The 12,683-nt window shown below is 45.3% G+C and overlaps 1 protein-coding gene across 5 annotated transcripts in view; it reads right to left on the reverse strand.

The window, feature by feature from the left end:
- The window catches only part of Dock2 (dedicator of cytokinesis 2), a 418,958-nt gene that overhangs the window by 253,197 nt on the left and 153,078 nt on the right, over positions 1–12,683 (reverse strand). Inside the window, 1 exon segment of one of the 5 annotated variants that reach the window (NM_001034001.2) lies at positions 9,450–10,963. Coding sequence (NP_001029173.1) covers positions 10,938–10,963 — 26 coding nt within the window. The 3' untranslated portion in view covers positions 9,450–10,937. 5 annotated transcript variants of the gene reach the window in all.

Here is a 12,683-nt window from a genome sequence, read left to right on the forward strand (position 1 = left end):
AGCTGCATCATTCTCCTCCCTAGAAATAAAAATGGAAACGGGTGGGCTCACCCTCCAGCCTTTCTTTTCCAAGTGTGGACTAAGAAGGTGGATATTAGAGCTCCCCCTGCAGGGCAGGACGTCTTATTGTCCCTTATTGTCTGTGTTGGAGCAACAGAGCCACCAGCCTCTCTGCATCCTGCTCCCATAACTCAAAGCAAAGGGTGAGTTAATGAACTCACACTTGGGCCCAATATGTAAGTAAGAGAATCAAAGAGACACGGCAGCTTGGACTGTAAAGCAACAGAAGAGGATCTAGGGAAGGTGTGAGAGAAAGGAGGTGGGAGAATAAATATCCTTCAACGACACACAATGAGCTCTCCACACAAAAGCAACAAGGATATACAGTCCTCACCCTCAGGGCGGTCCAAGTGTAATAAAGAAAGAGGCAGTCAATCGACAGGAACAGTATAAAACCCACACACAATGAAACACAGTGCATTTCCAATTATGTTCGGTCCCTGCGGATGAATCTCAAATTGAACTCCTATGAAATTGATATTAATATTTTATTGGGGGGGCATTACTTGTTCATAGACTCATTATTAGCTATGTGTACTTCTTCCTATGCTACCTCAGTCCAAGAAGAATAAAAAGGAGAGAGAGAACGTGAGAGGAAAGTGAAGGTCAGGACACAAGCCCCGGCTGCCCTCGAGGGGCAGTGAAGAAAATCAGCCAAATTTCTGAGGTCTTTGAACATTAAAGCAAGAGAGGACTCCCATCCCCTCTGGGAAACACAGGCTTTTCTGACATTCAGGTTCTAAAAGAAAACTTTTCATACTGAATTCGAATGCCAACACTCAAAGTCACTGTTCTACATAAGTCTGTTTGACATGGGAACTTCTGGTTCCTTTGGAAAGTCAGTTGTGTCAGATGGTGTTTTGCTGAAGCAGACACAGTTGAAGGGATGTTTTGCTAAAGTAAGCACGAGAAAGGAATCATGATGTTAAGAAGGACCCAACAGGCAGTGGACGATGCTGGATGGTATTGGTACGCCTTGCCATTCTTTAATGGTCATCATTCATCATGACTTCATAGAAAGAAAAAGCACCAAAAAATTTCTGGTGATGTTCTGGTGGCTTCTTGCTGCCTCCCAGGACTGGGGCTGATTGGCAGAGTGATATCGGCTGATATAAACTCACATGAAGTTTTAAGAAGACAGACTCTTTGATAAGACAGACTCGTTTTGCTGAGGCAAGACCTGTGCAAGGACACATGATGTTTAGAGAGAGTATAAATAGGACTCAACTCAACTCAACTGACTGTCATGGGACTTTGCATAGCTAGCTTTAATGCTTTGTTGGTCTCCTGTCTTCTCTGATCTTCTCTTCGTTGAGAGAGGTAAGAGAGAGAACTTCTTCTGACATCCCACTGGTCCTGGTTGCTCCTGCTGGCTGGGCAGAGGCCTGGTTGTTTCTGCTGGGTGGTGCCCCTGCTGTTGATTTGTGTCAGTGCTATCCTGACACTATTGAACAGGAGTGCAGGCATATTCAAGTGTTTGCGAGTGGATCGAGCTGCCACTGCTAAGTCCTGTAAACTGAACTGTTGATTTCCTGACACTGCAGGCTGGATTTGCTCCAAAGAACTATTTCTAAACAGGGCCACAACCCCCTGTATCCTAATACATTTTTTTCCACTACCTTTGGCGGGTGGTGGGCTAAGAGGGAGGTTAAAGCATTTAGGAACCCTTATTGAAAGTAGGTTTTGAAAAAAGAAAAAGGCCTACATGAGTTAGTGATGTGATCAGCTTCTTGTGACGTCAGACAGTGCAATGTTGGTTCTGAAAAGAACCAAAGAAAAGGGAGTGCTGGCAGTTCACGCAATTGTGTCATCAGCTCCTGTGACAGATGTATAAAATTAAATGAAATATGAAAAACAAACAGAAAGGTTTCATGACTGAGTGCTAGTCTTTGGTGCCTCATGGACTGCAGTGAGCCATTATGCTCTAAACATCTATAAATGTCAGGGTTACCCGGGAAGTACAGGACCAGGACACAGGTGATAAGGACAGATCTGACCAGAGTCAAAACAAATGTGCCACCAAAGCTTGGGTGATGGGCAGAAAGAGGAAAGGGAAGTGAGCAAGGACACTGGAGAGGGGGCTATCAGAAATAGCGTCAGAGAGAATAGAACGGACACTACTCTGGGAATAGCTTGAGACCATAAAATACCCTGATGGGCATGCCAAGGCCCCAGTAGCTAAATACATCTGAGAGTAATGGGTAGACACCAGTTTAATTATGTCTAATTACACGAAAGACGCCGTGAATGTGGCTAAAACTCATAGCAGGAAATTGTGATACTGTTAGCAGACTGGCTACCAGGATTTATTTGGTGGTGACCATGATGAAATGGGAAGGAAAGAGAGGGAAGGAGGAGGTGGAAAGGGATTTAAAAATGAAATGAAGTGGAAGGGAAATGAAGAGAGGAAATGAGGAGGTAGAAGAAGACACAGAGGAAAGGTGGAGGGAGAGAGGGGGGGAGAAGGGGAAGTGGTCCTTGCAGCACCATGTATGTATAAATATACAGGGTGTTTTGGCAACAGGTAATTGGGAATACAGGAGATTTCTCACTCGAGATGCTTAGACCAGCAGAAGGCTAAGTCTTAAGCATCGCCCCGTCTCCAAGTAGCGCTAGGTGGATGGGAACGGAACGGCAGGGTTTCCTAACACACTCCATCCCTGGCCACTGCTACACTTCTCTCTATGTGCCTCCCAAGGAGGGCAGAGAGAGAACAGCCTGCTCTCCTGGACACCGTATTTCAGTATCATCCACTTGCCCACATACATAGGGAGATACAGAAGGAAGACAAGAGAGGAAGAGAAGTGGCAGCCACCAAGCAGGCTGGATCTGTGTTCCCTTGGCATTCTCAGTAACAGGCCATGTGTCACACACAATAGAATCCCCGCTCAAGAAGAGTGTGAGCACAGGGGCTCAGTTAACATCTGTCTGATCTTGGGCAAACGTCTCAAGCTCTCCATGCGTCTGTTTCCTCATCCATGAGATAAAATCAGCATTCCCGAAACAACTTTGGTGTACTAAACAGGGTTTTCAGTGCTGTAGACAAATACAGAAGTGGGGACACAAACATGGAGAAGGGTCTCATCTCAGGTTATAGGCCATAGCAAGCTTTCGCCATTACTTTTAGGCCTATAGTAAGACAGGGCGTGGTGGCAGAAGGGCATGGCAATGAAACCTTTGATATGTCAGCCACGAAGCAGAGGATAGCAAAAGGGGACCAGGGATCAGGAACCAGGTACAACCCTTAGGGCTCAACCCACAGTGACCCATGTCCATCAACTAGGCCACACCCAGCAAAGTTCTACCACTGCCCAGTAACCTATTTAAATTTTGATGTCATCACTCTACCTGCAAACTCCCTCAATGGGGAGTTGTGCTTCCAAAATTTCCTGGTTGATAGTCAGGGCTAGCCATCACTAAGTCTACTCACCAAGAGCTGAGTGCCACATGCCTGGCCTCCTGTAGAAATATCAGAATTAGTATTGCTTACTTTTTTAAAAATCTTTTTTATTTTAAGATTTATTTATTATGTATACAGCACTCCACCTGCATGTACACATGCAGGCCAGGAGAGGTTGCTGGGAATTGAACTCATGACCTTTGGAAGAGCAGACAGAGCTCTTAACCTCTGAGCCATCTCTCCAGCCCTTGCTTACTTTTTAATAAACTCGTATTTCACTGTAATAGAAAGTGTCACTATGTGAGGTATGTAGACGCATGAATACATGTGCACAAAAGCATAGGACTATATACTTAAGATGTATGTTTTCTTGCACATAAATTACATTAAAATTAAATATCTGTAATTATATAATAAAACAAAGTGTACATATGACTATATTGTATGGTAATTACTAGAATATGTATAAATGTAGCATACATAGTAACCTATGTGTATATATGTATATTGTTACTTTATATTACACATTATTATCCTTCCTGTTTAACAGGTGCACAAAGTGAGAATTCAGGAAGTCAAGGAAGTTACCCATGGCATAATGCCAGAACTGACACATTTGCATTCATCTTTCAGATTCTATGCTCTTAAAATTTGGGTTCCCCTGAACCGTGGTACTTCACAGGGAGAAAGGCAGCAAGCAGTTACACATAACTGCTTTCCCAAATTGCATGTGTAGAGTTCTCTGCCACTGGGAGAGGAAGAGGCTCTTCCCTCCTCGGGCCCATCTTCTACCTTCTTCTCATCTCATCTCCACCTTGCTGTCTCCCGATTAAGACCAAGATTCCTGCCAAACTGGAGCCTGCAAGGTGATGAAGTGCACACAACCCAGCAGGGAAACACTCCGCAGAAGGCCACCACTGAAGGGAATGCACTCAAGCTCCCCACATTGCTCAGAGGCCAAGGGTACCCCGAGGCTGAAATGCGCCCACTTAAGGCATGCATGCGATGCTTACATAGACAAAGCGTAAGACAACGAAGATGGAGGGCTGATAATTTATGAGGTGCTGTAGGAATTAATTTTGTATGCCTCCTCCATTAGCAGTGTATCTGAATTAACTTTAATATGCAAGTTATCATGTTAATTTTGGTACTAAAAAAGAACGTATCATCATTAACCTTGCTGGCCCTGCATTTAGCAATGCAGTCTTTTTATTAGCGGGCATCTCCCCAGCATTAATTCTTGGTTTCTCAGTACTTTTACCTATCAGTATGCAGTCCTTCCAGTCGCTCTGCAAAACCTCTGCTGATTCAGAGGCTCATTTGTCAAACACTTGACTCTAACTGCCCTTAAGTCACCAAGACATTGACTACCCCTCCCTCTCCCCACTTTCTTCTAAATGAAAATACATTCTTTGCAGAAAGATCCATCCACGAGAAACTTATTAACCAGTAAAAGGAGGGCTGCCGAGAGAGGGGACAGGGACAAGATCAGGGAGATGTTCAAGAGAGACAAGTTCACCTCCAGCCGTCGGGAACCGGGTCTTCAGAACACCGGATCCTAGATAGCGCAGCTGTGTGTGTGGAACTTCTGTCTCAAGGAGGAGAAAAGCAAATTACGTGATACTTGGAGATTCACGGTAAAGGATAATAAGGGAATCACCCAAATCGGTTAATCTAGTGACATCCTTCTGTCTGTGTGCTCACTTGATACAGGGAAATTACAGGTTGAAAACGTAGAAGGTTCTATATAACCCCATTTTGATAAATAACTTTAATATCTCATTTCACTTAGCCATACCCGCTAATCTTTAAAAGGTAGCAACAGTCGAGAAATGCTCGAGAAAGGGCATCTTGTCATCTTTTCCTTTCATGCACCTCCTCTAATTAAATAATAAGGCACTCGGAGAATTTAGGGGGAGGTCAGAGAAAGGAGGATGAGGACTAAAATAAAATCTTCAAATATAACAAGAGTGCCTAAAAGAATAAAAGTAGTTCTTGCTCACCCACAAGTGCAATGGGGCAGGGCTTGTGATTCACAGTATAAGCAGATAGATAGATAGATAGATAGATAGATAGATAGATAGATAGATAGATAGATAGATAGATAGATAGATAGGTAGATAGATAGATAGATAGATACATATATATAAAACATATATATATAAATGTATGTATATATAGATATAGATGTATAGATACAAAAAACAGTGGTTGCTGATCAAATCCTCTGGCCTCTCTGGTCAGGTTTATAAGCTGTCAACAATGAACTGTAGATACTCTTGAAATGATCTTTGGTGTGCAGTTAGCTCTTTGTCTTCCTTTTAGGGTTATCACATTGTTTTTCTGGCTAGTTATTCTGTGAATACGAAGAAAGCAGAGATTCACATACATATTCCTCCCTAAGGCGTTAAATACAAAGCGTTTCCCAAGCTCTAGCTGCTCACTGCTGTTGCCAATAGGATGGATGCCCACTTGAGTTTATATTTACTATTATATTTTTATAAGTATGATTTATATGCACCACTTATTACTATTATTTACTTGGTGTTTTTATAGCGTAGGTTCGTTTTAATTTGCTGCTACTTGTTCTAGAGCCTTTTCCTATCTCACAAAGCCAATGAGCAGCGCGTCCTACAACGGTGTAGGACAACGGCCTCAGTGAAGACGACATCGTTTCATGAGATTCTCGGAAGAGGGTGAGCCTGAAATGCTTCCGGATTAGTAAGAAAGGGCTGTGGATGGAATATTCAGAGCCTGCTAGCGTTGGGAAGGAAGTTATGCTAGCACAATGGGCCCCACTTCTGAGATCTAGGACTTCCCCTGTGCACACCTGAGGCTCTCCGGGGCTCCAGGAGAACCACTCAGCTATGGGGAAGGTGTCTTCAAGAATCTTCAGGAAATACATGAGTAAAAGGAAAGAAAGTACTTTCAGCATTCCTGGCCTCTGATCTCAACTCTGCCTCTAATTCATACTGTGACCTTGGGCAGCTCCTGTGACTAGACATTTTAGTCTCTCCAATAAGGTCAACTATACCAGTGGTGTGTTGTGTGGATAGCCATGTGTCTTCCATCATCCCTTCCCAACACCACAGCGTGTGACTGTTGACGGCAATTTACCCAGTCATCTCACAGTCTGACTGGCTGGGAGGGAACAGTACAGCTTTGAAAAGATCACCAACCCGGTGATCATATTTTTTGGACCCCAAGGCATAGAAACAAGGATCTAGAGATTTGCAGGCACACCATAGTGTATTCTGAGGGCACAACCATCCCACCAACCAAGATCAAATACAAGGGCCCTACTGGGGACCGTCCAGTACTAAGCTCTCTGAGGCAAAGGAGGCAGAAGGGGAGACAGCCAGGTGTAGACCTAAAGAGCAGCTTTGCTCCAAGGAAGAGGCCCCCATGAACCCAGTGCTGCCCTTCCAGGAACAGGAGCAGGACAGCCATCTCTCCTGCTTATCCCCAACCTCTGGGTGTGTCTCTTGATGGATATGCTATAATCTCATGGCAAACAAGAAGAGGGAGACACAAATTTTGAGTTCAGGGAAATCCTTTTCCCTCTTCCCACCGAAGCACGACACAAACTACTCTGTTGTGCACACGCAGGTCCCGCCATTTACCAAGATTTGCAGCCCACTTTGGGCCCCTGAAATACAATGAATGTTCCTGGGCAATAACTAGGGCCTATTTGATTTCTCTACACAGGCCTCTCACAGACGGCAATGTGCTGTGGCAGACCTCCTGGTACCTGGACTGAAAGTGATTATAAACCTGCCAATACAACCAGAGACAGAGTCCAGAATCCACATAAACCAAGCATGCTCAACAAAGCATTCTGCAGTTCACACAGGTCCTGGTAAATCTGGGCTATCAGCAGTATGGATCTGATGGAAGGGGACCTTTTCAAGACCCACACAGGCATTTGCATGGAAGGAATATCCCAATGCAAGGGACAGTGATGTCCTGATGAACACCTCCTTTCTAGGGCTAGCAGCTTGAAGACCTCAGGTCCCACACAAGACCCCACACAGAGCACTGCCTGCTTGACCTCTGTCCCCAGCACAGCAGAGATCCACACACCACGGCTGTGAAGCCATACAGTATATCTAAACACAGTCTTTTGGTATCTCTCAGGTCAGGCTGACACCAGTGTCTTCAAAGCCCTGGGACAGCAATGCTTTTCAAGGGGTTTGTATAGTACAGGAAGCCGCTGCCTTTCTTTGTTGTCCTGGCAACACAGACCTGATGACAGGACCTTAGAGCTCTGATGCCAATCATACACATGTGGAGGAGAGACCAGAAAAGTGGCTTGTCCTAGGTCGTACTACTTAAATCTTCAAGATAGCATTTCCTCCTAGAGAACGCTCCTTCAATTGAGACAGCCATCTCTTTCCTCATCGCCAACTCGGTTCCAGTTATTAGACACACAGGGAAGGAAGCACAGTGCCTTACTGGAAGTCAAGAAGTCAGTGTTGGGTGAGCATAATGAACATCTCCAGAATATGCCAGTTTTTGTTGTGTTGTTTGGCTTGCAGTAGACAAAGCATTAATGAGAAAGAGCTCCTGGCTAGGTAGGGGTATGGGTTTGGAGGTACTGTAATGGGCACCTGATTCTCTTGATTCAGCAAGGAGGAAAACTGACCAGTTATCCAATCCATTTACAGCATCCTCACAGATTCACCAGAGCAGGGCAACACCCTCATGAGCCATGCACATTAAACATGCACACACAGACAGACACACAGACACAGGGTTTTACTGGAGGCTTAAGACTAAATCTCTCATTGCAGTCAACACAATCTCCTCTAGGTAACAGGACCATCACCAGTTAGAGAGTTGAGGCAATCCTCAGGGCAAGCTGGGCCCAAGGTTGGTGGGAATGAGCCCCATTCTCATACCTAGATCCAAAAGAATCAAGGCCAAAGCTGAATTAAGGAACATATTCATATGCAAATGAGATTAGCCAGGGCTGTAGGTGTGTCTTCTCAGATGACCCAGAGAGAAAACTGCTGGGACCACTCCCTAGGAGATGAATTGCCCTAGACCACATTCTGTCTGTGGTGTACAGTAGGCCCCCTGATGGACATCCTGCACATCACGAAGCTGGGGATCCAGAGCACCAGGGACCCCGGCTGAGTGAGACCCGGCTCAGGGCTGAGGCATGTACAGTGGGTTCTGATTTAAGACGAGAGCAGGGGTCCTCCTGCAGAAGAACTTTGGGTGGGGACTGAGGGCAGCAGGTCTACAGATGGGGCTGAATGAGATGGCGTGGCTGGAGGAAGTGACAGAGTAAGTGAGAGACATGGAGGAGAAGGACAAGCATAGCTGGGAGCCAGGACAGCAGGAAGCCTGAACATTGTCTCATGTAGGCTCTACGGACCTACATGACCATTACCGCGACCGCTCTGCAGGGACGTGCTATCCCAAAACCAACCTTGCTGGACACCACCCAATAACAGTCACAGGCTGGGATATGTAGTGAAAAGAAAGTCTCCAAGCACTTCCATGGTGCATCAAGATGTCCTAAGAGCCAAGATGAGCATGTCGGAGATGGGGAGGAGGGAGGAGGGCGGATGATCTGGCCCACAGTGGTACACTAGAGCCTCTAGTCCTAAGGACTAAAGGCATGGAGGCACAAGGGGGTACCTCTCAGACTTTGGGGCAAATCTGCTGATATCCAAACCATGCCTAGGTTATTATAACTGTGGAGAACGAAACCTTCTGAGTGCTTTTGAAAATGGCAGGAGTAGGAGACTGGCGATTCAGATAGGGCTATGGGTTCTCTAAAGGTTTAATTTCTAATGGGCATGCTTTAAAGGAAGTTTTGGGTTCATAGTAAAACTGAGCAGAACGTACAAAGTGCCCGACATGTCCCCTGCTTTCGTGTTCAGAACCTCCCAACCCCGCAGTTCCCATCAGAATCAGTTCATTCCCACACGGTGCTAAGTCAGCTGAGCCAGGCACAGGAAACACGTGCTACATTTAGTTTGGATTGAAGACCTTTATTCTGTTTGAGATTTTCTTGGGATGGAGAGAGATGTTCAACCAGATGCCCAGGGGCAACCAGGTTGTTGTGTGTATCAGGGCGAAGCCTCTTAAATGTTTCTCTGAACTGCTGATTTAGATCTTTCATCGACTGTGTGGAATCTTCCCACCTCAGACACTGACACAGCCAGTGTATGAGCCTTTTTAACTCATCTTCTGCTTTTCTCCCTTTCCTTCTCTCTTTCTCTTTCTCCTGATTTCCCTCCCACCTCCCCACTTAACAAAATTGCTCTGCCAGGCAGGTAGGACCCTCTTTGATGGTCTCATTTTACTATGAAAGTGAGGCAGAGCTTAGGTATCAGAAGATTGGCCCAGAGTCTGATAGGTCACCCCCTGTAACCTCCATGCCTTTAATTTGGGGAGAACGGAATAAATTCTGGAAACAGAAAGCATACAACAAGGGTCAGTAGCTGAACGTCCTCGACATCCCAGATCTTCAAATGCCATGAATACAGTTTGTGAATTTTTACAAGCCCAAATGTATTTCCAGTTGCAATAGTGAATGCTGGCGACTCGGGAACAGTTAGGTATAGTGTGGACAGTGGGAGCCTGTCCTGCTTCCTACATTTCAATTTGAGCAGCTTGCACAACCCTCAGTGCCTAGGATACCCAACTATGAGAGCACATGCTCTCAGCACAGTGTACTCTGACAGGTCAGGAAGCACGGAATTAAGGGGGCACTAAAAAGCTATATATCCACCGTCAGGGAGGGCTGGGTCTGAGGCTCATGCTGTATGCTGCTCGCACAGCCGCTCAAAGCTGAATCTCTGGGTGGCCAGCTCAGTCGGCGGACCTGGAGGTAAAAGCAGGCTGAAGCATCCCTAATTCAAGTTTCTCACTTGAGACTGAGGGATGACTCCACTAAATTGTAACGTGCAGGAAGTCAGAACATGGCGCCACTGACTCCTGGCCTCACCTTTCCCCACACAGCCCTTCTTCCATACAGGTAATAGCTGGGCTGGAAACGGTACTGCCAGCACGGGTGGTGACACTTCACCTGTGAGCTCCTTACTAAATGCCAGACTCTCTGTGTGAACATCCCGCTTAATACTCAGAGCAAAGCACCGAGGAAACCACCCTGCGTCTGCCTTTGATAGAAGAGCAGCAGATGCTGCTAGAGGTAAAGGGTCCTGGTGGAGGTGGCAACATCAGATCCTGATAAAGGCCTTTGCTCTGAACAACCATTCTGGGATGTACGTAGCTGGAGAATGGGAAGCCTCTCCTTCAATAATTTCCCCTCTTCAACTGAAGCTGTAATTAGAGTCTCATTTGCCTTTAGGTAATTGGCTTCTCTTTTTTGCTCCGTGGTCTGGTTCCACTCAGCAATCTTTCCAGCCTGGCGGGTGTAGCACAGCAAACCTGGCTGCCTGGGACTACTGGGGGCTCTCAGTGCCCAGTTCCTTCCATGTTGAATCGCTCCAGTTCCAGTTCAAGAAAGCCTCAGTCTGCTTCGTGCTGAGTTTGTTATAGAAAGAAGGAGAAGAGAAAAGCTTATGTGAAAATGTGCGGTGCACCTGTGCGTGCATGCACAAATACACAGCTGTGTGTGTGCACAGGTGTGAGGGGATTGCAGGAGTGTCCTGTGAGTGTGAATGTGTGTGTGTGGTGTGAGTGTGTGTGTGTGTGTATGTGTGCATGTGTATGAGTGTGTATGTGTATGTGTGTGTGGTGTGAGTGTCTGTGTTTATGTGTGTGTATATGTGTGTGTGGTGTGTGTGATGTATGTGTGTGTATGTATGTGTGGTGTGTGTACGTGTGTGGTGTGAGTGTGTGTGTGTATGTGTGTGTATGTGTGTGTGTATGTGTGTGAATGTATGGGTGTGTGAATGTGTGTGTATGTGGTGTGTGTGTATATGTGTGTGTGGTGTGTGTGGTGTATGTGTGTGTGTGTGCATTTCTAATGAGGTTGAATAAGGAAGAATCGAACTCATAAACATCCCTGAGAAATCTGGATGGCATTCATGACCAACTCTGAGTCTGATGATTTGTCTATTAAAGGCAGGCATACCTGTAAGTTTCTAGCTTATGAGAGAATGAATCTTATATGTCTATGAATAACAAAATGTAATATTAGTTATGGATCACTGATATGAAGTCCCTGAAAATATAACGGGAACACATTCCCAGCAGCTCCCAGAAGATGACAAACCTGGTTAAACTGTGCAAGGTAAGTAAAACAGAGGTGAGTTACAAGGAATGTCATCATAGATGCATTTCCAAGTACTCTATATTAATCTCACAGTGTTCGGTTAATAACCCCACCTTCTATTAATTGTCATTTTCTCAGCTCAGAAGATCATCTGCAGAGGTCCCTGACAGAGCGTCATGCATCTCACAGCACAGATGCCGGTGGTTTGAGGCCTAGTTAATTCTAAGGGCCTTTGGCAAGCTAGACAGAACGCTGGATTCTCCTGAGGTTTGAGAGGCGGCTGTCTGCAGCTCTGACCCTCCAGGGTCCTCACAGACTATTGACCAGATAACATCCTCATTACACTCCTCCTGTCTCCTCAGGTCGGGGTAACATCCTGCCTCCTCTGTAAACCTATTCCCAACATCGGGAAACCATGTTCTCACTGAATTCTGCTGATAGCCATTTTCATAGCATAAACATCATTTATAAAATTACATTCAAAATGAATGCATAATACATTTATGAAAAATTCTACCCATTTATCAAAGCCTTATAAACTATGAATTTAGAGGCAGCTGATGTCCTGAATCTGCGTGTGGTTTTGCTCAATCTGTAGCATTTAAAAGTAAACCAGCAGATTTCAATGAACACTCCCATGTAACTACTCTCTAGAAAATGTGTCAGACAAGGCAAGAAGCTGGAACTAACTGGCTTTGCCCTCCTCACCCCAGTCCTCACCTCTCCCTATCACTCTCCTCTAGCTAAGCATCACTGAGCATTTCCACCCTTGTTCCCTTAGTGAAATATTCCTGTGTATACTGACCTTTGTGACACACAAGGAAGGCTCAATGAAGGCCAATGGTACAATGTTTTAAAGGACAATGTAAATAACAACAACAACAACAACCACAAAAACATATTTTCCTGTGCTAAAACTTCCTACCAGTTGAATTGGTGGGTAGAAAAATATATGAAGACATTGAGAGTTTCAAAGTATTTATTTGATGAGCTAGACAGGACCTCACCCTCTTCCTCATTTTGCTT

The sequence above is a fragment of the Rattus norvegicus genome, chromosome 10, assembly GCF_021556685.1.
Source record: "Rattus norvegicus strain SHRSP/BbbUtx chromosome 10, alternate assembly SHRSP_T2T, whole genome shotgun sequence".
In the NCBI taxonomy this organism is placed as follows: Eukaryota; Metazoa; Chordata; class Mammalia; order Rodentia; family Muridae; genus Rattus; species Rattus norvegicus.